Source organism: Augochlora pura, chromosome 4, assembly GCF_028453695.1.
Source record: "Augochlora pura isolate Apur16 chromosome 4, APUR_v2.2.1, whole genome shotgun sequence".
In the NCBI taxonomy this organism is placed as follows: Eukaryota; Metazoa; Arthropoda; class Insecta; order Hymenoptera; family Halictidae; genus Augochlora; species Augochlora pura.
Window position 1 is genome coordinate 4,906,586 of NC_135775.1, and position 25,805 is coordinate 4,932,390.

The 25,805-nt window shown below is 48.5% G+C and overlaps 1 protein-coding gene across 1 annotated transcript in view; it reads right to left on the bottom strand.

The window, feature by feature from the left end:
* Window positions 1-7,231: 7,231 nt before the first annotated feature.
* Window positions 7,232-25,805, bottom strand: part of Pxb (putative Hedgehog signaling attenuator pxb) — a 473,162-nt gene continuing 454,588 nt past the window's right edge. Inside the window, exons 4-7 of the mRNA XM_078178703.1 lie at window positions 24,300-24,537; window positions 13,030-13,141; window positions 8,215-8,559; window positions 7,232-7,812 (exon numbers count right to left, since the gene is read on the bottom strand). Of these exons, the coding sequence (XP_078034829.1) occupies window positions 7,232-7,812; window positions 8,215-8,559; window positions 13,030-13,141; window positions 24,300-24,537 (1,276 nt within the window). The remainder of the gene's footprint in view (window positions 7,813-8,214; window positions 8,560-13,029; window positions 13,142-24,299; window positions 24,538-25,805) is intronic.

The window sequence follows — 25,805 nt, forward strand, 5'->3', positions numbered from 1 at the left end:
CACGCTCGTTTTCCTACGGCCGGCTAATGAATATTTAAACAACCGCCGATCGACGACTCCTTATTTTCAAAATACCGCCGGCCGCAGCCTGTTACCGCTTTTAGGCGCGCGATCGCGACGCTTTCATCCTTTTTTTTTCACATAATGAATAATGGAGAGACCGAAACTGTTAATAAAAATAATAGATCGTCTAGAGGATATTGAACGCTATTTTCGGCTTGTTTCAATACTCCTGGCTTTTTGATCAGCTGAAAAAAATTTTAGCGAATGTTTTTAGGTTTTTTAAGGGTGTCTGCACTGTTTTTGCTATAATATAGTAGTAGAACTGGTTATTACGAATAAAGTGGATTAATTTCTTTTATTCTTTTTATTTGATTATTTGTCAGTACACTTATTCTTTTTATTTGATTATTTTTGTTTTAGTAAACTTATTCTTTTATTTTCTTCATCTTCGAGTAAACTCATCCTTCTATCATTTTAAATCTTGAACTTGTTTTCCATATTTAAATTAATTTAGCTTTTTAATTTGCTTATTCTATAATAAAAAAATGAATACGTATTGTTCGATACTTACACGTATAAAATTAATTATAATTGGTCATCCTGCAGCAATCGGCTCCACTACCGTTCGCAATTTTCCAATTATGATCGAGTGATCGGTGAACGTTGAAAATGAACATTAATTCCACGATAGGTTCGTTTAATTTGTACAAGTTGAAATTAAAATAAATAAAGCAAATGCGACGATCTATTCGACAATAGTCAAGTTTTTGATGCCACGACTCGACGTTAGCGACGATCGAACAAACGCAGGTCTCTTCGGATCGTGCGTTTTCCGAAGCTCTTTGTTCAGAATAACGCACGCGTGATCGCGGGGTCAAAGACCGTACGCGTGCGATTTTATACTCTCGCGAATGTGTTATTCCGTAACAGACTGACGCCGTGCGAGAGACGCGGAGCGAGGGGTGGACTCTTCGTTTGCTCGCACGATTTTAAATCGCTCGCTACCCTCGACTCCGCTCGCTTTCGAATGTACCGCCGTGAAGCGTACGCGTCACAAATCGCGAAAAAGAACGCGAATTCAAGCTACCTTTACCGACGCGAAGACAATGACGGTGTCTGGTCCGTTGAAATAATTAATTTCGAAAATCGCAGCTGGCGAGTCTCGTAAAAGTATCGAAAAGCTTGGTTTCTTAAGAATTTAAAAAATTTACAGCCACGATGGCGTTAATGAAAAGCTTGATTAAAGGGACCGGAACGATCCTAAAAACGAGTGCAGGTAATGTAATAAAATATAGTACGAGTAATGGGATTCAGAATGGGGATGGGGGACGAAATGAAGTAGCCGTTCCTGTGAAATTGAATAGTAAATCGTTTATTAGTACGAAGGTGTGATAGTGTCTCGAGTTAGCCTTGGCCGACATTCGTGATTAGAGTGAACCTGTGATACCATAAGGTGAACGAGTGTGATAGACTTCCTCCTCTTCCTTTAATGTTATTTTTTTTTTTGTCGTTTTAGTATCTTCTTCTTAAGTGATGTAAGAGATAGATGTTAGAGCTAGTTACCCTGTTCTGCGAGCTGGTGTTCTCCCCATCGATCGGGCCGATTTCACGTGCTCTTTACGATCACGTTAACCATTCACCGGCTTATCCCATCCTCTCTCTCTCTCTCTCCCCTCAGAGACGATCGATCTTTTCACCCCTTTTTTCTTCCCTTCCCGGCCTGCGTTCACCCTTCGATTCACCCCGGTCCTCACCCCTCCCCTCCCCCGTATCATCTCACGGTCAGATTGCGACGCGGCACGATGGAAAAGGAGAACGCCCGTGCAAGCTAACTTTCAAAAGAGTGCTACTTTGTTATCTTCCGAGGTACTCTAGTGCCTATGTTTTGCGATTTTTTTTGTTTTCGTTCTGTTACTCTTCGGTTTTCTTCTGCCTATTATCGCTAGATCGCAGCTAAAATTAGCGAGACTTGTTCTTGGGGAGGAACGCGACACCCCCGCTCTCCCGTTTATCGAAACCAACAATAAATAAGAAATTCACGCGACTCGTATACGCGATCCAATCAGGGAAACGAACATTCCTCTCTTCCTCTCTCCCTCTCTCTCTCTCTTTCTTCGCTTCTTTCTCTTTTGCGTCGTATTCTCCGTTTACCTTTGGTTTTTCTCCACGTGTGTCGGAGCCAACCAAACATTCACAAGAAGGAACGAAAAGAACGAACGGGAAACGTAAACTCTTCGGGTTTACGCTTCCCTCGCCGTTCGATAATTATAAACATAATAATCATATTAATAATAATAATAATAATAATAATAATAATAATAATAATAATAGCTAATACGTTACACGCGTTCCGCAATTAGCGTCGACATAACAATTGAACGTCCGCGACAAAGTACATGGTAGCGAAATACAGATTGCAGGCTGCCGGGGGGGATCGCAACGACGTCCCCGTCTCATTAAATAAGAACAATGACAATAAATTAGGTTCCGTCGTACCTACTGTACACGCGTATCTGTGTATACATATTTATATATGCCGCATATATATAAAAAACGATTCTTGAAAAACGTGTTTGACTAACATGGACGTAAAATCGTACAAAAGCGTTTGTCCTTCCTCTAATTCCGTCGTGCGTTTTCCTCGACATCGTTCCCGAGCAAGCGTTTCCGCCTGCTCTTACTCACTTTCTTTCACTCTTACTTTCGCTCTCTCTCTCTCCCTCCCTCGCACACTCTCCGCTCTTTCTCTTTCGCCTCTCTCCCTCTCTCTCTCTCTCATACTCGCACTCTTTGATTGTACGCGTCTTTGATCATAACGTGACTGGTCGTGCGCTTCTCGTTCCCCGCGATATAAGTACGTGTAACACGATTTACGGTTCACCTTTAGTTTCGCCCGCGAATTCGCCCGCATCCCCTCTCGCGCGCCCCTGAATCGATAACGTTTCCCGCGTTCGCGGGAAACAGGAAAGTCTCGGATGTTTGGTTCGTTCCGCGAACGGGATTTCAATCTTCAATTATGACGATGAATTTGGCTTTCTTAGTAAAATTACAATCCACCTTTTAGCGTTCGACGAATCATTGTTATTTAGCATTTTGAACAATTGTTAACTCTCGAGTGGACCTTCTCGTTGGTACTTAAAATAGACCGTGGATCAATGCGTTATTTATCAAATTCGTTTGAAATTTGTTGCGGGGCAACGTCGAAACATTTTACGATTAATTATCAAGAAAATAAATCATCGATTCTGTAATATCATGCAATTCGTAATTCCTGCAATTTCATTTTGCAGAAAATCGTTCCGATGTTGCAAAGCAAAATTGATTCCCGTCTACCAATTCAGCGTGAACGTATTTTGTTTTTGCAATCTGAAAATTCATTTTAAAGATCCACTTTGAGATCGAGTAAGAAATTCATATAGAAACAGGGGCGCCGAGAGAGCAGGTGTCGCTGGCACGTGTCTGTCTAGTGTGTCCCGCTACTACACATCTCATTCCCCGGGTCGTACATATAAAATTATATTTACAACAGAGTGATCATTTTTTTTTTGTTCTTTGTCGTGAGGTATTCGCTCTACATGCATCTAAAGAGTGTACAGTACCAAGAAGCGGAAGGGAGGTGGCCCGGTGTGTCCGGAAGAGCCATTTAAGTAATTCAGTCGCCATTTCCTTTCTCTCTCTATCTCTCTCTCTCTCTATCTCTCTCTCTCTCTCTCTCTCTCTCTCTCTTCTCCCCATTTTCGCAATCGTTTTCTCTCTTTCTCCAACAAACACTCCGTCGTTCACGTGTATCCGTTGCCTGCGCCATACATCGCGCACTGCCCATTATAAATAATTTAAAAATTATATACTTTGTTTTTATATATATTAAATTCAATCTCTGTTTTCCTCGTCTCATTCGCGCACACATTCACACGAGAAAGTTTCGATAACGATATGGTACAGCTATGCTACACACCGGAGGAATCCGAATGCTTCTCTCATTCTCTCGTCCACTCTCTCCCCTCTCTCTCTCTCTCGTTCTCTCGTTTGTTCATTCTCTCTCTCTTCCTCCCTTCGCTTCCTGCTTCGTATATTTACACGGGGTCGCTCGCGAATAGTTCTCTACATTCTTACACTTACAGTATATATATAATATATATATATATTTATATAGGTATGGTTGATTCTGTTATCGTATGTATATGTATCAGCGCGTGCCTGTACAGCCCGTAGCTGCGGCAAACCAACACTGACTGTTCAAGGTTACTGGCCCCTCCGTCGTGCTCAGCGCGTGCAGTGTTTCCTCCCTAACGTCGCGTTTACTCCTACCTCCGTAATTTAGAATCGTTAATCGGATACACTAGCGGAGGAAACTGATGATTAGACCGCGGATACCATTATGCAAAAGAAAAATGTTCTAAAACAAATGTAAGAGAAAGAGAATAAATAAAAATAAACTTTTTATTTCAATAAAGAAACAATGCAACAGACATTTTTTATTGCACCTGTTCACTTTTGTTATAAATACAAGAAATCCGCGGTCTAGCGATGATACCTGTGGTCTTTATTCTTATAAAGCTGCGACTAATATTTTAGCGAAACAGTAGTTTGTACATTACACAAAGTGTGTATAAATAAATTCATTTTTTTACAGAGATGTAATTTTGCATTTTTTTTCTGGAATAAATTTCTTTCTCGTTTACTCAAATTTGGTATTTTTTGTAGGTAAAAAGCAGGTTTGTGAACCGGAAATTATTAGATTAAGGTTCGATATTAATTATTTACACTGTTTCAAGGTTTTATCTATTCGTGAACATTCACATTTTCCTCGTTATGAGAAACAAGAAGTCTTATAGTTTTTTGAAACGTAAATTGATTTCTGATTTATTGTTTAGATAGTTCAGAGTTAAATTAATTCATAGTAATTATAATTTATCCCACTTCGTAGTCGATATTCCAAGTCAAAATTTTCGGGAATGTGAATTATGCTATTGTGATCCTAAAATCATCAGTCTAGCCTATCTCCCATGAACGCGTTAATATTTTACAGCCAATAAGAGCAAAGCAAGAATATCTTCCGCTAGTTTCTCCGCCGTCCCGTTGTCTCCATAGGACATTACGGAGGAAAACTGCAGCCGAAGGAGAAGCTGATCGTCCCGACGCCGACCTTGACCAGTCAGTCGTGCCGTCAGCCAGATGAGAACACTGTTCCTTGATTATCCTTCTCTCCCTTGGTCTGTCTGTCATTCTGGCAGCGTGATCGAGACGTCTCGCTGGCGGGAAACCGTGCGACTACCAAAAAAAAAATATTAAAGAATCTACGATCGTTTTAGTGTCTATGATCGGGTAACGCCTAGGAAGGAACTAGGTGGTTTATTCTCGCGAACAGTATAAAACGGCCCAGGATTAGGTCTTCCTGCGAGGGTATTATTCGTCGTCGCGGCTCCGTGGGTAGCTACTCTTGGAAAGGCGATCTCGTCAAAAGGAACCGTCTCGCGTATTCAAAGAGACGTCGTCGTCGTCGTCGTCGTCGACTACGACGGGTTATCGTTGCTTAATCCGGCGCGATACGCGGCCGGATCGTTGTCTGCAGCCGCGGAGAAGCTTTGAGAATATAGGACGAGCGGGAAAGGGCTCGCAGAAAGAACACTACGCATTCTGTTTGCGAAAGCGGCAAGACTTTGCTGTGAAGCTCAGCCCCTGCTGCAACCCTTCCCCTCTTTCTGTTTTCTCTGTTTCTCTCCTTCCTTTCCGTCCCACCTTCCTCTCTTTCTCTCCTTCTCTCTCTCTCTCTCTTTATCCCTCTTCGTTCTTCTCCGTCGATGGTTTTTCTTATTCAAACGAGCCGCGACCTCGTGCGAGATTGCAGAAATAGGAGCGGCCCTTTGAGCCGTGTGTTCGCGTTCCAGATATCCTGCTCCTGCCTGTTACGCTATCCCGTGCTAACGATAATTACCGTTTTGTATAATAATTGACGAAGAAAAAGATTGCGACTCGACACGTGGTGCTTATTACGTGCTAGCTTGTAACTACAACAACAGTGCGCTCTGCCTCTGTGTGTGCAAATGTACGTTCTGTCCTTCGTGTGGTTTACGTGTGTGCCAAGTGTAGCTACAGGGTTGGTTCGCTAGGTGCATGAGAAGACGGTGTTTCAGGCGCTACTTTACGATCCGATCGATGGGCAGTTGGGGACGAAATCACATCTAGCGCGTACTCGTATCAAAGTGTTTGTACGAAACCGGTTGGCAGATTACACTCAGTCGGTGGGCAGTCTTTGCGGATTTTCTTATTTAGGATTATTTTGGCAGTGGATCGGTTAACCATCCTCCTCTCTCACCTCTCTCTCTCGCTCTCTTCTCTTGTCTTCTCTTCTCGCACGCTTGGCTCTACGAAATTTAGCATCCCGAATGAAACGCGTGGCAGCTTTTCTCGCTAGGTAGTCGCACGTCTTCGCGCGAGACCTCCTCCGTTATCTATCGCCTCTTCTCCGTTTTAAAATCGTCTCACGCGGGTAGCTCTACTCGTGTATAAATTACAAACTAGAAGGCTAAAAAATCGAAGTACTTGTTTAGCGTCCTTTGGTACCAGCCTGAGTCTCATTGGATTACAAATTATTTTGTTAAATAGTCTTGCTAAATCACTAAGAGATCACTGTTTTTCCGTGAATGTTCATAAACCCGTCCCGCACCCCTGGCTAGTCTGACCATCACGTTCACAGTCTTTCTATTGCTCTGTGCTCATCATCATCATCATCATCATCACCCCTCCCGCCCCATTCCCGTGATTAAACCCCGAGAGATGATCGGTCGTACGCGAACGTCCTCTCTCTCCCTCTCTCTCTCTCTCTCCCTCGTCGAAACACGAGTGTTATACTAAAATACTATATATCACGCGCAACAATTAGACGGAAAGGGGAACAAAAAAAATAAAGAACGCAAGCACCTCGCGTACGAAAATAAAACTCTCTTTCTCGCTTTATACTCTCTCTCTCTCTCTCTCTCGCTCTCTTTCACTTGCTCTCGCTCACTTTCGCTCACTTTCGCTCCACGTCTACGGTAATAAAAAAAATAAGGAAAAAAGAAAACAACAAAACAAACGATCTCTGAAATAAATACGCGAACGTAAAAACGCGGGATCACTACTTTTCTCGGAAAGTATTATTAAGCTTCCATACAGCCGTCCTCTTCCCTCGGTCTCTTCCAGGAACACCGTTGTCAGTCACACCGCGGTCACACCCGACGATCGATCATTAGGACACGATGTAGTCCGCGGAGTGGTGAGAATGATGAGAGTTCCGATGCTTGTCCTTTCTGTGATTCGTCCTCGAGTTGCTGCTACGGGTGCCGTTCGTGCCGGTCGTGCCGGACGTGTGATGGCTGTAGCCGCTGTCGCTGCCGAAACTGCTGTCCGGCTGGCCTTGGTAGAGCCGGCCGGTGGTGATCTGGTCCCCGTCCCTGGGACCGTAGTACACCGGTTGCGTGTACTTGTCCTCGTTGTAGAGACGGTCCGTGGGCTGCGAGTAGGTGTCCGAGTACTCGCCGCCCACCTGCGTGTAGACCGGAGCGGCGTCCTGGTTCTGGAGACCGTAGTACTCGGCGCCGTACTGAGGCGAGTACTTGTACTTGTCCTTGCGGGACCTGTCCTTGTTGCTTCTGCTCTGACTCGAATAGTGGTGAAGCGGGCCCAGCACCGGCACGCTCTCGTACGGGTTCTCCTCCACCCTCAGGGCCTGGGTGGCTGGCATCGGAGGCACGAAGTAGGGTAACCTGTGGGCCACCGACGGGACGGACTGTTGTCGTTGATTGCTATTCGTTCGGGTGCCTGCTACGCCTGGAAAAAAATAGCCCCGGTTTAGAGAGACTTCAGGGTTCTTCGTGCTGGGTGTTTTTCTTTTTGCTGCGAACGGTTTACGCGGTAATTTGCGAAAATTATATCTGAAAGGGTAGCGTTGGTAAAAGTGGTTAATCAGTTAGCGGTCGCGGTGTCTTTGAAAAGTGTGCATCTAAAACGTGTCGCGGAAAGTAAGCAATTAATTAGGTAATATATTACCTAAACCCAGACACTTATATTTAATTTAAATATAATGTTGGAAAATAAATGAAAGGCACAGCAATTGGTCGCCTGTAATAATCGGTATCGCTGCCCCATTATTTATCCAAGATCAACGAGGGCTTTGTCAGTCGAATTTTAATTGTCTCGAGAATAATGGATGCAAGTAGAGGATCGTCTTACCAGCAACGCTAGGGTACAGCTGAAGCAAAGCGTCCAGCAGCATCCCCTCGTGGAACTCGCCCATGTCGTGGTTCTTGTCTCTCCTGCGTCTGTCTAGGCTCCTGGGGCTCCTGCCGCGTCTCTCCCTCGGTGGCCTGCCACCTGCCGGACACGTGCCCCAGGTAGGCCCGCTTGAGGTGAGCATCCTGGCTTCGGACGGCTCACCCACCGAGAGCTCGTCCTCGGCGAACTCGTCCTCGCTGGCCGGCTTCGACGACGACGCCGGCCGATGATGATGCCGATGATGATGGTGCAGCCGGTTCCGAGCGTTCAGCTCGCTCTCCTCGTCCGTTTCTTGATGGTCCCCTGTAACGGATGAATAATTCATAAGCAACCCTGTGCGACGCGCGCACGCGCACACGTGTCTCCGCGGCCGGTGCCGTAATTAATTAGACGGTTCGTTAATTAATTAAACGGCAATCTCTTTCTCGCGTCAACGCTGCGGAATTCGCCGTGAACGGAATCGAAACGTGCCCGACGTCGACGATTCGCGCGGAGTCCCGGCGCGTGTATCGATGCACCGCGATTAATTAGTTCCGCACGTCCATAAATTTATATGAAAACGCAGCGGTCGAAAGTAACCAGAGAAAGCGGAGTACATTAATCCATCGTCTACCATCGAAATCCGGGATGAAAAAACGAGCGTCCTCGTGTTTCCGCGTCGACTTTGCGCCGCTTCTTTCTCCCCCGTTGTCATTGCGAATATATTAACGCCGCTTCTCCACCCACTCGTTTTTTTCTCTCTCTCTCTCTCGCGATCCCCTCGCTTTGATTTCGCCGCGGTCCTACCTTTTGATCGCCCCCGATTGATAAACGTCACACCGGCGACTCGTTATCCGTCGGGATCATTAACCGATCGCGCGCTCTGTCGGCGTATCGATTCGATGCTAACGAGAACACTGTCCGATTAATACGACCACGGGGACCCGGTTGCCTCCTGGGGTATTGGCCTGCCACTGTTTACATTAGGAGCAATGAAGTCACGCCCACTCGCGGCATTCCGCACAAAGAAATCGATACAGATTTGATCTTTTACTGCTATCGTGTTATCCGCGATACTGTTAACATTTAGTCTGGAGAATACGACAAACGACGGCTAAACTATTTGAACAGAGTTTAAGTTCTTCCTGCTGGCTCGGAGTCAAGAGAAATTAAGCCACGCCCACACGGGACAGTCTATACAGACGGATGAAAGCAAATAGTCCCTTTCCGCAGTCAGATAACGCTGGATATCATTGATACGTCTTCCAGGAAATTCAATGAAGAACACCCACGCGCTGTAATAACGTTATCTGAAATTGTCGAGGACACGGATTATCCTCTGGAACGAAGTCCCACCGCCGTCGAGGCTAAGAGCGAGAAGATCACGCCTACCGGGCCGCGCGCTCTACCCTGCGGGAGCAAGGTAGCCGCGATCGTGATTCCCTCTCTTTCGCGTAATTTCCTCCAGTGGGTAATTAAGCGAACTCCCAGAGCTTGTCATTCGTTCTCGATCGTTAAGAAAATATTCCGCGGTCGCGTTTGAAATCTGTATATCAGCGGGCGTTGTGAACGTTTGAAAATCGGAGCAGGACAGGCATTCTCTCCGCGGGGATCGATTATCGCACGGTTTCGACGACCGATCGAGAACAAAACGAGAGCGCGGAACGCGTCGGTCGGATGCGAAAAATAAAGATGTATTGTTCCGTCCGTCGAGCGGGCGTCGTAAAAGCGAGAACGAAGGTCGAGCGGCGATAAAACGAAGGAAGAGGAGAGAGAGAGAGAGGCGTTTAACGGTGGAACAGCCTCGACCGGGAACGGAAGTTTATCGACTGGCTCTAATCGACGTTAAGCTCGCTCTTTGACAATCCCTCGAATCTCCGGCGGCGGCGGCGGCGGCGCTCTATCCTCGCTTCATTCCGCGGGACCTTGTCTGTTTGCAAAAGGAAAAGAAAGTGGAACGAACGCTTGTCTGTTTACCGTGGTTGCACTTTTAATCTCCGCCATTGTGTACCCTTTCTTGTTTATCGCGCGCGAGCGCATCGCCGGCTCGGGACAGGACTCCCCGGAGGACGTTCCCGAGTCCTTCGGAACGAACAGGAATTCGTCAACGCGGCGAAATCATTTTAAACGACCACGAAATAAATACGTTCGCGGCCTTCTGTACACCCAACTTATTTTTTTTCTTCAATCAATCCTATTTTCGCAGCCTCTAGAATAAGCAGAGAGCTGCAAGTGCCGCTGAACGTACTTTGGCAAGATTAAAATTTTATCAAGGTGCTGCGGCGGTTTTAATATTCTGCATCGGCTAGCGTAAATGTTTGTCAAGGCAGCAAGCTTCAGCGTGTTACCGGTTTTTGCCCGTTCACTTTTCAAAACGCGAATTTGCATGGAGATCTGCGCGGACTGAGAACGGTTTTCGCGCGCAAGCCCCCGGTGTGCATCGAAGGAAATCTGCCGCGGACCCCATCCGGTTCGTTCTACCTCGCCGAGATTTTTCAGTCGTTTTGCAAATTCTAGACGCCGCGCGACAGCGTCCCGCGAATTTCCCAATGGGTTCATCGTATTATTTTTCTCCTCCTCGCCCATTCTCTCGCGAGGAATGCTCGAGTTTAAGACACCCGAAGCAAGACGTTCGTAGCAATTTAGCCGCGCGATCTGCCGCGCCCAGGTGTGCCATTCGTCGCGGATGGCGCCTCGCAGCCTTATCTCGAACGAAGAGAGACACGAAATCTGGGTGGCCCGCGAACGTCATAGAATCCCCGACTGCGCTAAACGCGTCTGAAGCGGCAATTACTCGGGACAGAACCAAGTTCGGCATCCCCCGGAAACTCGTTCGCGAGCGCGTCGATGCCGCGCGGAACTCCTACGGGATCGTCCCGTGGAAAAAGGTGGCCAAGTTCGGCGACAGTTTCGCGAAATGTTTTCAGGACCCGGGTCGACTGACGTTAACCAAGACAAATTATGGTCCCGGGCGAACCCGATCCTCCCCCCGCCGGCCGCACAATAGTCGTCGCGAGGCATGTGCATTCGATTACCCGCGTCCTCCGCGTCGAACATCGAAAGTCTCATCACCATGCTAATTAGCCGTCCGGCTAATGGGGAAGTATAAGTCAGAGGTCGTGTCACGCTTATCTCCTTCCAGCAAAGGCAGCGACGGGACGAGCCGCGGCGGCGCAAGGTGGAAAGGGGGGCCCAGGCTATCAAGATACCCGCCACGGGAAAGGAGCGAGATACACCCGGGAAGAAGATGAACAGCTTCCGATTCCGTTCTGACAGAGATTAGACGCGGGCTCGGGCGGCGAACTTCATTGCCGACAGTTCGTCGAATTAATAGGGAGATAAGCGACCTCGGGGAGGAAAAAAAAAAAGAAGCGTCGCGATAGCGGTGCCGCGTTGCGTGTCTCCCTTTTTCTCGAGGGATCGTGGCGAAAGCGGGCGACCTCGTCGGGAGACCACTGCGAGAAACGAGAACAAACTTCGGGCAGTGCGATCCCGGGGAATCTGGTGATCCATTTCCATGCAGAGAAGGTCCAGCGGTTAGAAACACGAAAACCACCTGCACAGGTGCGTGACAGTTTAGGGGGATGGTTGGAGAGCAACAAACTAGCAAGCCGGTGTTAGCCGTGGTTAACTGCGGAGTCCAGCTCGATGGACCGCACGGTCGTTATCAATTGACGCTTTACCATTGTACGAAAATTATCGATTTACTAGACTTCGAAAGCTACCACCATATACAAACGCGACGAATAGCAGTTTCAGGGTTTGCTTTGTGGGTCCAATGGCAGCCTTGAAAACAGCCGAGAGAGGCGCGAGTGCAAGAGGAAACGATGGAAACATATGGGGAGACATGTGAAGTGAACGCGGAGCTGGGGTGTCCGCTCGGTCCAATGGTGTTTAACATCTTCTTGGCGGACTTGGAAAAAAATGGTTGACAGATGAAAGATGGAGAACGATGATGTGACAAAAAGGTGTTTCACTTAGCGGTGCTCAGTTATGCGGCGGCGATGAGCAAATGGATATCAAGAGGATGATGAAAGGAGTATTTGAAAAACGGACGGCTGTAGCAAAGTCTGAAGACGACAAAGATAATGACGTTTCATAATGGCGGAGTCAGGATGAGGAGAACATTGCGAATGCGGCTACTAGAATACTTAGTGTACTGTGAAGCCGGCTACCGTTGGTTGATCAACTTTATATTCATCGAGTGAAAGATATTAAACTTCTTTTATTAAACGGTAAACAAAAGAAAACTGTAAAGAAATGTAATATGTCTTATTCGATAAATATAAAGTTAATTATTTAAGATCATTTGCAACAAAAATTTAGTCACTTAGAGCCAAAGCTACGATAAATGGCACAGCATCGCGTAGGCTTCGTAAAGTGTCAGAGCAATGTCGTCGCCGAAAGGAATGAAAGAAGTAAGGAGAGGGTCGGCACTCTTATAGAACCATTAGCTCTCAGAAACCAATGTAACAGGCGAGGTAAAGCGTTAATTTATCCGACCGGCAGGCGGCAAGCCTTCCAAGCTCACAGGACCCTACCTACGCTCTCCCTTGGCAGGATCGAGGCTGGGGATCGCGGGTCCGTCCGGCGAGTCCTCAGAGTCGAGTCTCATCTAGAAGGAGACCGGGGTGTGATTTCAGCGCGATCGAAATGTTTCTCTCTCTCTCTCCCTCTCCCTCTCTCTGTCTCTCTCCCCCGAGAATCTCCGTGGAAACGGTTCCACGGCGGAGAGTGTTGATAGCGCGAGGGATTGTTCGCGTGGCCGTCGACGCTGCGAATGAGATTACTCACCGTTGCTGAGCTCCTCGTAGACGGGATTGTAGAGGTCCTGGGACGTGTAAGGATCGGGGCCAGGACTGCTGCACACGAACACACCTCTGCCGGTATCCTTGACGTCCAGCATCTGTCGTGACAATGAGAAATCGTTAGTCGGCCTCGATCTTTTCTCGCGGAACCGCGATTCCGCGGCTCGATTGGTTTACGGCTATCTCGGGACGCTGTCGAGGATGGCGATACCTTGCGTCGAGGACCACGTGGTCGCCGCGAAAGGAGCCGCGTCGCCAGCACGGTAAAGGATAAAGGGGAGACTTTCGACGCGGTATACTCGCGATTTAACATCGGGAAGCTCTCTTGTAAACTTACCGAACTCTCTAGCCAGGGATTAGTATTTTCATTTTTTACCAACGTCTCGGTCGCGGATACCTTCTTTGAGATTAATAGAACATTTTCATTGTTAAATCGGTCGTAGATAGTTATTTTAAGACTGTTCTAAAATGCCCGCAGCACGGAGTTCGAAAGATTTTCAGCCTTCCTTAAGCTTTTTAAACCTCTTAACTCTTGAAACAAGTTCCTGATGGAAAAGTCACACAGAATTCAAGTAATCTAGGTAATAGATTGCTGCATTAGCTTTTCAGGAACCTATCTATTTTATAATGGAATCGCAGCGAAGGTGTAATTCCTCTGGTTAAATGATTCACGCGTGAAGCGTCGAAAATCAGTTCATACATATTTGCTTTTACGAGCGTTTACGATAAGGACCTAATTACAACTGATTTAAACGAATATAGAATATTTTTGATAAAAATTAATCTTCAACGAGTTAACTTCGGAATATCAACTCCAAAAATTGTCACAATATTAAATAATTATCCAGTAATTGTCACATTAATAATTAACCATTTAATAAAACTGAAACCAGAAAGTTAAATTGTACCATACGGAATATTACTTCAACTCTTTTGCATTCCATAAATATAAAATCCCAAAAGCTAGTTAAAAATTAGTGTAATGCATATGTTGATGAGGACAATCTTGATGAATTTAGACTGCAATTATAGTAACTTTTTAATATGTACCCTGCAGAGATTGCAGGAACGAACAGCGTAGAACAGCGTCGGAATCAACAATTCGCTTCCACTACGGACATTCCAGCAACCCTCTCCCTCGAAAGCAAAGTGCCAATCGTGGGAGCAGACGCGAACACGTCTCGGGGAAGTTCGGGTTTGCGCGGCAATAAATACGAATTAGCGAGTGATCCGGGACGAGTTGCGAATCCCGGGGTCCGCGCTTTCGTCGCGCTTCCGGCCGGGCGATTAACTCGTTCCTCCGCCCTTAAAGACCCTCGAGAACCAGCGTGATCTCCCTTTGGCCTGGGGCCGAGCCGTAGAAACGCTGACTCGCAGCGAACCACGTGGAAACAGGGGGAGGGAGTCGAAAGTTAATCCTTAAATCGACGGAGATCCTCGGCTGCCGGGGAATAATAAGGAACGATCCTGACGCGCGATTTACCCGAGGCTAATTTTATTTGCTCGCGACTTCTCCACCTCCGCGAGAAAGCGAGCGAGAGGGAGAGAAAGAGAGAGAAAGGGAGAGAAAGAGAGAGGAAGGGAGAGAAAGGGTGAGGGTGGCGAGTGGCTAAACTTCCCGCGGGAAAATCACGGCAGCCCCGCGCGAATTCTGGAAAACTCCCGGCTCGTAATTAATTCCCGGAACATCCTCTCGCCCGGAAGCCGTTGAAAAATTCAACGGACGACAGCAGAAACTGGCGCTCACACACAGGCGCAAACGGCGACAAGATTGCCGGGATGATCGATACCGTGCAGCACGATTTAACAGCGACTTCCGGTTAACCCAGTTCCGAGAGTCTCGGCTCGCGATGGCCGGTTTCCGGTTCTCCATTCTATATTCGCGCGCTCCTCTCCTCCGAAACGGAGTCATATCGCGTTCGCGGGAACAAATGGCGGACCAACCACGGACCTCCTTCCCTCGGAGTCCTCTCTCTCTCTCTCTGTGTCGCGACGAACGACCGGAAACGGTGGAATCTCGCAGCCATTGCTCTCCGTAGGAGAGGTCGCCTCCTTGAGACCTCCGATCGTTCCTTTTCCGATATTTTCATGAGAAAGGGAGACGAGTGGCTGAACTGCAGCTTTGCAACATAGGCAGCGGAAGGGAACAATAGCGAGGAGAGGCTCGAGTACTTTCCCAAGTACTTCCTAATAAAATTTGATGGGGTTGATTTTCTGCTGCTCTCGACGCGACGCCGGGCACAGGATGTTCCTGGCCGATGATCGGGGGGTGGGAGAACAACGGAGTTCACGTTGCATTTGTTCGGTGTTGGGGAAACCTTTGTGCGCGTTGCGGACTGGGTCAGGTTTTTGAGGATGCAAATACTGTGAAACTACTATACTCCTTCCTTGTTGTATTCTGGAATGCCGATCTCTAATCTGATTTTTTATCAGATTAAACGAATTGAAACTATTCAGCATCGTTTCTTACACTTGGCCGCTCTACTCAAAGATTGTTCAATAGCATTAATTAAACATATTGCTACTACAAAATAAATTTCATCTCTTACATTTCGAAAGATATTATTTGTTCTCATAAAATTCTAATGACGATAGTAATGCAACTGTAACTAGTGAATACGGTACAGATAATGCTCACTGTGAATAGTGACGAAGAATGCGACAGTGATAAAGGCGGCGGAGAATTTTTAGACCAAGCAGCGCGAGAGAAGTAGCTGCCGAACCGAATTGCGTGTTGTCAAAGGACAAGAAAATATTGTACTCAAGATATCCACTGCAGTGATAGAAGGTCTTCCGTATTGATCGGTATTCCAGGTAGAACGAAATAAAAGTAGTGAGAAGTTTTGAAAAATCTAAGACAAATTTAACTCATCGATTCAAATGAAAAGATATTGGCCTATTTCCTTGGTGATTTCGTCAATCTGACAACTCGTTAATAAATGGGCATCGAGTCTATCCAGTTCGTGAAATGAGGAACGGATAAGAGTTAAGTGTACCGCAACGCTATAAGAACATTCTATATCGCGTGAAGCATGATTCGAAAGGCGACCAATCGTCCGCCGTCTTCTTCCGGCGAAGCCAGGTAGACGCTAAAGCTTTTAACACTTGTTACGTCGATTAATTGCCGAGGAAACAGGCGTTCGAGTGGTCTCGGAGCGATTCGCCGGTCCCGTAACCTCGAATCGGCCGGAATCGAGTTACCCCGGTAATCCAGGGAATCAAAAGGGAGCCAAGGCAAACGAAAACGTCGAGTTTTCCTCCCCTCAGGTATCGGGTCGTCTCTCCCGCGGGCGTCTCTATCAGCCACAAAGGAGGATCACTCGATTACTTTTGCCCTGGAACGTCGAGCCGAGGGTTCTCCTTTCGGCCTTTACGCTTGTCTTCCCGCGTCTCGTCTAATCACGCGTCCTCGCCCTTTCGCGTTTTCCTTGCTGCCGGCTCTGGCTCCGCCGTTGTTGGCAGTCTTCCGACGTGTGTGTAACCGAATTATCGGGGGCCGCGCGGTGGAAATTCGAATCGGGGAACGAGGCTGAACTGATCGCGAGGATTCCGCTCGCGTGGGGGATGATTGCGTGATCGAAGAAAAATTGGTAATCTAAGCGGTTTCAGCGAATATTGATCAGGAGTTATAATGTATTTAATATTGCGACGAAATTTTGATTTAATTCTGAGCTCTGTCAATTAGTGCGAGGCTATTTATTAGTCAGGTTATATGCTTATATCGCTCTTTGAAAAATGTGTGAGTTGCTGTAATTATACTATATATGTTTCTTAATAGTTTTCTTAAATACAACCTTTTTATAGAATGTATAATTAAATAGAGAATGAAGAAATGGTAATATTCTCAAGAAAACAGCTAACAAACAGTAGAATGTAAAGTAACGTCGTCGATTGTTTAATGAAAAGACAGAAATTTTGGTCAGTGGAAATACCGGACAGTGTCTAAAAAATTCGCGACTTCTGCAATGAAATTACAAAAATAAAAAATAATTGTCAGAATTTTCTGAACAAATTGCCTGCTATCGGAGCGAATGAATCCGTTCGCACCTTGTCGATCTGGTGAGTGCAAGCGTAAAACAAGCTTCGTAGACCAGGTGTAAAGAATCCCCTATCGGCCGAGATCTCGATTCCGTTTAACTACCAAAATCGAGATGCAGCCCGATGATAGACGTCAGAGCAAACGCCCGGGGGCCTCTTCGGTGAACAGAGAGGCACCGTTGGGGGTGATATTATCACTGCCGAAAGAGGATCACTCGATTACTGGCGTCTCGTTTAGAGCGACGCGGGGCCCGGACGAAGGTAATTGTCGCCCTTAGCGAGGCACAGCCCCGGCGACGTAGCTCGAGGGTTCTTTCTAATAAGAGTCGCGTCGCGAACGAGCGTTTCCATCGTGAATAATAGGTTCGCGCCGTGAGCCTCGAGACTGCTGAAACTTCAACGGCGAGTCCATCGGGCCCCCGAGACACTAACCCCCCCTCCTGTTCCCTTCGGATCTGCGACTGGAAATACATTACCGATCTTTTATGCAAATGTCCTCGATTTTCCTGATATAAGCAAACGAAAGATTCGCATTATTATTATAGTTTAGAAATGAATGATTTAAATATAATTGTGAACGATAGATAAATTTTTCTTCTAGTCAGCTTCCGTCTAGTTTGATTCCCTCTTAAATGTTCACAATTATTATGCGCTCCAATACATCTAGAAATAATGTCTCATCTATTGAGAATTACTTTATGAAATCCGCGTTCAAGATCGAACAACAAATCCTCCCGGAAATGGAGATAGTAATCCGGAGCCGGGAAGCCTATATAAGTTTGTCCTGTAATTCGTTTCTGCTAAAGGAGAGCGCTACGAGGCCAGAACGCTCCACGATCTAGTAATTATCTCGGAAAGTAGGAGGCCAGAAAAATGGAATGGTAAAAATCGTAGCTTCGTGATTTGCTTTCGCCGGAAAAGAATCTCTCTCGTGGAATCCAGATTGCGGGTGCCGGGGAGCGGCGCGCGGCGTTCGAAATAAATTGATGGATAAGGAGCGGGAAACCATCCGGCAGATCGAGAGATCTGCTCGAGAACGGGGAAGAAACGGAGACCGGACGGCGAAGAGAGAGAGAGAGAGAGAGAGAGAGAGGGAGAGAGAGAGAGGGAACGAGAACGAGATTGAGATAGCGCCTTGAGCCATCGTATCCAACAGCAGGAAGCAATATGTCCGTGGCGTAATAGCGTGGAGCATGGAGGTTAATGGGTTGTCCCTAACGCGCCTAACCTGCCCCACGTTCGCCGCCGTGTCTGATCCACCTAGCCGGACCGTCACATTGTATCGCGATAACGCGTCGCTCTAATCGACTAATTTACTGCGTCTCTTCCAATTACCGGACACTCGAAGAATGCGACCGCTATCGCTGCCAGCCGAGCCTGCTAATTCCCCCGGCGAGCGGATTTCTCGTGCCCGTGCCGCGATCTACGTGACCTGATCAGCTGTTTTAATTATTTCTAGAGAGTCTCTCGCCCTTCGACCACGACGCTTCGAGCCGCCTCGATCCTTCTCTATCTATCTCCCTCTCTCTCTCTCTTTCGGAGTCTTGGAAGGAAGCTCCTGAGTATTAACGCAGTCTTCTGGCTTTTGTACAATGATCGGTGTTAACTGTACACTTGCCACGTCCTTAACATGACTGACATGTGTCACATCGTAGTGATGAGAAGATTGAATTTTGTTCTAAATTCATTAGAAAGAAAAGAAATTATAAGAAATAAACTATAAGAGCTGTTGTTAAAATTATTTTCTTATCTATTTCTTAATAAATTGTTGCATGAAGTAACCTGCTCTTCTAACTGTTCCAACTACGGAAAGTGCAATACAAATTCCAATATGTTAATTCAAATACAGCAAGAGCTTTTTGGAGCGTTCATACCGACAATAGACATTTAAATTAATTTGGCTAATTCAACATGAAAATATACTCTAAAGCGACGAACTTTGGCATTTTTAAATATTGACGCGAGAGTTTCCAGTGTACGAAAGATAGTGGAGCAGTCGTCCGGAAGAAAAGTACAGTCTAATTCGTCGAGGGAGCCCTTGCAAGCCGACGTATTTTAGATCGCCGGATGGATTTCGAAATGAGGAGGAAAATTATAGAGCGACACGGCCCCGAAGATTTAGGGGGTTGATGATCAAGATCCGGCTATCGCGTGGATCAATCGCGTCAGGTTGTTCCTCGGGAACGAAGACCGAGCACCCTGCGGGTGATGTCTGACGGTGCATGGTGCACGCTAGCCGAGCCAAGCTAGGCGATGCCGTGGCCACAGCACGTTACGGTAACCTGCTAATTGTTAGTTACGTGGCCAATTGCATTAGGTTCCTAAGTCGGATCTCTGCTCGGCCCGTTGGCCATCCCCGGGTTATATCGAAGGCTACCGCCGCGCGGTCCCGTTCGCCTAACGACGCGCCAGGATATGGATTAAAGGGCCGTAATCGAGCCAACAACAGGTGGGACAGCGAATCGATGCTGTCCGCCTCAAGATTGGATGTTTATTGGCTTATCTTGCCGAGCCCCGGCTGAACGAAAGGAAATCGTTTACCGCGCGATCCGCGGCGGACAAGCGATCGACAAGATCATCGACAGAGACACCCGTGGCCCGTGTGTCAGCGAGGCGCAAAAGATCCCCGGTACCTTTCGTTTTCGTTGCATCGTGATTGGCAGTTTACCGCCGCGGTGGCCTCGTTGCTCAACGACGTGTCGCGACACCGAACGAGCCACGTAATCGCGGCAACAACAGGTGGATATTAAATTGCCAGACTTCCGGTGGCATAGATTGCCAATTTATTTGGTTATCCGCCGGTGGATGCGCGCTCGAATTTACGCCATTCACGCCGGCCGATCGATGAGCGAACGAGACCGCAGCTTAAGGGTTGCCACGGCATAGAAACGGGCGAGAATAAATTCGCCTCGTTGCACCTTGAACGTCGACCTGACCGAAAACGCGTTCTTGAAACGCTGCCCACCGCGTTCCGACGGGTCCACCGGAATTTATAAACGCGACTTCTGCGGGACCGCGTTCCTCGCGGATCGATTCGCTTCGAATTTAGTGCACTTGCTCCGTAGTTCGGGCGAAACGATTGCTCAAATTTTACAGCGAGACGTTAGGAAGTCGATAATCTTCGAAAGCTGTGCTCAAGGCGCCGAGTGAAATATTGGAGTCGGAAGAACAATTCGAGGAACGACCAAGACAACCCGGGAGCCTTCCACGATGGTTAAACTCCCCGCCGCAGGGAGGAATAGAAACGTGTTAAGGCTATTAAATTAGGTTCGAGGCAGAGACGGACGCTCCGGTACCATTTGCGAAATTAGAGACCCTTATATGTACGTGCGACCGCACAGGAAGCAAACGTGGCGCGATTCTACGCGAACTCGACGATCTTTTTTTCTCTTTCTTCTACGCGCTACCTTCTCTCTCTCTCTCATTCTCTCTTTCCCATTCTCTCTCACTTTCTCACTCGTTGCCCTAGTTATCGACTAAAAAATCATCCGGGGCAGCATTTCAAGCAACGAGGACCGGTCCTTTAAATTGCTTTAGAGAAAATATTGCTAATTGTGCGAAGCGTCCAATCATCTTCAAATACGAAAACTGACCTGCTTGGCAAGTCCAACGAAGTTCAAAGGTTCGCATGCCAACGCAATCAAGTGCAACCGCAATTTTCCATCAAACCGACTTCAAGTCATTAAACAATGCAGCGTGCGCCGCTATCGACACTGTTGTGTATGTCTTGGAGCCAGAACCGAGTGCAAACCCCATCAAACTTAATCGAAACCCGGGAAACCTTCAAACGATAGAATATATGTTGGCAAAGAGGTTTTAGTTGGCAAACTGGACATAATCAAACTTGGCGTAAACGCCTGCGAACGATGCGGCGCGTGCTTTTCTCAGCGAACGAAAGCACAGAGATGCGACACCAAGATCAAGAGAAGGAATATCGAGATCATTGGACGAGGTTGCACAGAATTAGCAAAGTTTGAACACAGAAGTGGTTATTCCATGTCCACGTGTGTTGTGTGAGTGTCGGGAAACAATTGGTCCGCGCTAGGTCCGATATCTTCGCCTCGACCGCCATCGAGATCGCAACCCTCGCCGGCGACGCGTCCGAGACTCTACTATCGATCATCGACGCGTTCCGTTCATTGTTTCCCTCCCCCCTACGGCGTTTCCCGATGCTACCGTCTCGCGCTCTTTCGACCGAGATTCAGCGATTCCGTTGCGAAGGATGCGAAGGATGGGATTGTGGACCGGGTCAATAACCACTCCTCGTCAAATTTTTCAGTAAAGTAATTTTATTTTCTCAAACTTCTCCATCATCCTTCCTTCAATGTACACAGGACTTTCTCTCTCTCTCTCTCTCTCTCTCTCGCTCTCTCGCTCTTTCTCACTCGCGGTCCTTTCAACCCGAATATATTTACAAGAGTCACCGGTCACGGCCAGCGACACGGTAACGACAATAAATAATAATAATAATTAATCTGCGCGATAATCGTAATAATCCTCGTAATTGATCTTTCGAGCGACTACATAAAATGAGAAACTCAGGTCCGGCATTGTTGCCGTATTTTTTTTTTTCACTCGGGTGCACAGCTACTCTCTGACTTGTTTTAATACTTTTCTTTTATATTAATATAGATATACGATTCTTTCGATTTCTTTCTCTCCCTCTCTCGCTCTCTCACTTTCTTTCTCTCTCTCTCTCTCTCTCTCTCTCTCGCTCTCGCGTCCGCGTCTCACTCTACGTATAGTATTTACAATTTCTTGCGAGACTAATCTATTTACAACCATGGAGTGCATCAAACTCTCGCCGTGCTCGCACAACCAAAGGTAATAAGGCCCCTCGGCAACCCTCTCCGACCCCCCCCCCCCCCCCCACACGTTTCAACCCCTGCTGTCTCTTCCGCCCCGATGGCTCGCTCGTGAACGCGAGATTGTGCAAGCACGGCCGCGTAACAAAATAAATACTGACTAGTCCGCGCTAGTGTCTTCGGCTCGTCACCGATCGCGAGCAACAGAAACCAAAACGAAATCGAGAACGGGTCGATTAAACGAGTATCAAGTTTGCTCCGTGGAATGCAACGTAATGGATCAGCGACGTTGTATTGGATCGATGCACACGGGTGATCCTATCGTTCTTATTGCTCACCGAATTTTCTTTGCCCGCGTCGGCTTACGGATCCCCCGTCCCCGTTCAAAATTGTGGAGCGTCCGAACAAAACAGAATTCCGTTCCGATTTTCCGAACCCGATACGTCACGACGAAAAATCGAACCGACCCCGGGGGGCGATTCGTAGCAACGAAACGAACACAGCCGCGCCCTCCGTCCGCTCGCTGACTAACCGGGAAAGACACTAGACCACCTACCTACGACGGAACGTGGCTACGACGACGAGTTTACACGGAAACGCGAAGGCCACGCGCCGAGGGCCGTTGCTCGAACGACCGTGGAACGATCGTGGCCGACGATATCACGAGATATGTGAACCGTGCCGTGCGCCCTGGCTGGACGACGATGTCCCTCGGAACATACGCAGCCAGCCAGAGGCGGCAAATATCCGAGACTGGGCTGTCTGCGCGGCAGAGCTGTAAGAATTCGGTGCTCGAACGACGACTTGCTGCTTCGTACACGACTCGAATTCCACGCGATGTGGTTCACGAAAGGTAATGGAAGTATCAAAAGAAATTCTTAGCACCCTTTGTGACTTAATCGTTTCGAATCTTGACAGAAATTATAGAATCTTCGAACGATACAATGTACGTTCTGAATTTGAAAGTAAAAATACCGATTTGATCAAAATGATAACTCGTAATAATAGTAAGGGGCTATGCCTGTTAATAAATCAAATCAAATCAAATCAAATCGAACAAGATATCGACCTGGATAAGGAACTCCAAGATGATCGAAACTAACGAAATGCTCTTTGTTGCACACGATTGCCGAGTGTGAACACAGAAGTGGTTTAGGAGCGTCTCTATGGAGAGTAGACGAACGTGGAACAAACTAAAGCAGTCTATCAGCAACCGTGCGCAACGGATCATTGAAACAAAGAAGATTAAGCGAAAGTCTCGAAAATGAAAAAATCACAGTTCGGTACAACTCGGAGTCGCATCCTGGTCGATGGTCCCAGGGACGATCGGTCGTTTCGCGGCAGCAAGTTGTTGTCCGAGGCAGTTCGCACCTTGTTCGAACGTACCTTACAGCCCCGCTCAGCACTATAAGAAGATGTCGCTGGCGAGCGACATGTGTCACGTGCCCTGCACGCTCAGAAATACGTCCTCCGGCTTGCTGAGGAGGCTGTGTATCTGCTGCATCGTGCAGAGCGGACACACCTCCTCGTCGGTGCCGTCGGCCACGATCCTCCTGGCCGTGCCCGGCGCCCTCCTGTGCCCGGCGTCCACGATGTACGAGTAACCGTCCGAGTCGACCGAGCCCGATCTCCCCGAGGACGAGCGGAACAACCGCAGCGACGAGATCCTCGAGGCGGCCGTCTCCGGCTGCCGGTTGCCCAGATCGTACCTCGAGGACTCGAGCTCCGTGTCCTTGAAGTCAATGTACGAGTAGCCCTCGGAGTCGACGGAGGGCCGCCTGTTGGCGTTCGCGATCATCTCCTCCCGCGAGAGGATTCTCTGACCGGCGGCCTGCTGACCGGAGGGGGCGCGGTGCGCGAAGCTCTGAGACTTGTCCGAGGGCGGTTGAGCTCTGGGTCGGTGTGTGGGGGTGATTGGTAGCCGGGAGTCTATCGGCCGGCCGGAAACGCAGCTGTCACCGAGATACTTCTCGCTGGTCAGACCACCGACCTCCAGGTCCGGACAGCTCGGCACGCACGGGCTGCCGATACTCGGGGGCGGGGACGGGATCGGGATCGGGGCCGGCGGGATAGGTTGTTGACTCGTGATCAGCGCGTTCTGGCTGGCCAACAGCAGGTGACTGTTCCGTAGAACGTTACCGCCGTTCTGCAAGAGCGGGCTGGTCACGTTGCTGCACCGGGACGGCGTGTGAGTGGCTATCGAGAGCGGGACGCCCTGGGACTTGGCCAGCAGGGCTCGCGGCGTTCGATAACCGCCCAAGACCGCCCTCGAGGGCTTGTCCTGGACGCGCAGTATCGCCCTCGGGTCCCGGTAGTCGAGATAGTCGAGATGATGCGGCGCGGGGGCGCGCGCGCGCTGCAACTGCTGCGGCTGGCGTTCCCGTAGGCCGTGTCGATGATCGGGATTTCGTACCTCGATCGTCGGCGCCTGCCCCGGATGGTGGCTCGGCAGATGATTGTGCAGCTGCGAGTGCGTCACCGCTTCCGGCAGGTCCTCGTACAGCACCGCGCCGCCCGCGCTACCCGTGCCCGCGTGCGGCTGACCGTCCGCCAGCACCCGACTTCTTCCACCAGCGGCCGCCACCGCAGCCGCAGCCGCCGCTCCCGCTGCGCTCTTGCACGGTAACAGGTTCTGCACTTTCCTCTTGTGTCTGCAACAGAAAACAAACCCGCCGACCGTTAAACCTCGGACCACTCGATGATTCGATCATCTCTAGACACGCCGCAACGGACTTCGTTAGGTAAACGCAATTTCAAAGTTTTCAAACCGCACGCGCTCCTGACACGGTTCTCGCCAACGATAAACAAATAGAGTGCCCCGCGGATTGTTTCGTCTAGTTTGATTCCGTCCTCGAAGAAGAAACTTGCGAAAGTCATTGTCTATGGCTCGGTGATATTGGTGTATCACAAGCAGTGAATAATCGATGCGGATTGAGCAGGTATTATGCCAATGTTAATTCAGACCGAGACTTTGCGATAGGTGAAACGTTAACGCATCGCTGTGACCAATGGCTAGATAACCGAAAATCCTTTTGGAGGAATCCTTTTCGATGGAACGGCGATTCCGATTATCCACGACTGAAACAGCCTGGTTTTTGCCGGTGAAAAAAAGGAATCGGCAGATTGGAGTGAACGAATCCCGAAACTGTGTCGAATAAACAGAAAGAAATTGGAACGCAGTCGCACGGTACGATTTCACTTTGGTCCCGTTCCGCAAAACCGGCGGCGTCGGGGATTCCAGCGACGGCTGGTCGACAGAGTTCGAGAAGCTATGTTGATATTCGCCGTTGCGTCGCGCTCTAACTTCTCCGAACCGCGTCCGCGATGTTCTCTCTCTCTCTCTCTCTCTCTCTCTCTCTCCCGTTCGCACTCTCGTCTCCAGCCCAGCGCAACCGTTCGCTTTCGTCGGCACACCAGATTAGTTCGGTGCTCGTTGCAATTGTTTGTTCAGACAGGCTTTGCCGTAGCAGCCGGGGAGAGCTTTTCTCAATGTAAACTTTAATGAATCGGCAGAGCCGCGCGTTCGGCCCCGTCGTTTCGGCCGGCCGCATATTTATTCGCACCTTTCGCCGGCGCGAAATTCGATCGATCCCTCCGCGGTGCTTAATTTCCCCGAAGAGGGGGCCGCGCCGCTGCCGACCGATAATAAAACGTCCCCGGGCGCGTGACAAAGAACCTTTCAGCGACGCCATAATTCACCGGAAGCGCCCGACGCCGGAGAGACGGACAAATTTCCCGCGCCGGTAAAAAGACAACGGCGAAGGAATTTCTCGTTAAGGACACCGGCTATTACAATGGGAACCAGGTAGATCCTCGGTTTCATCCCGCGGAAAGTTCTCGGAGGTGGTGCAGGCCAGGGCGGCTGCCAGAGCCACGATTTGCGGCGCGCCGTCAATCTCGCCTACCATCTTTACCAAGG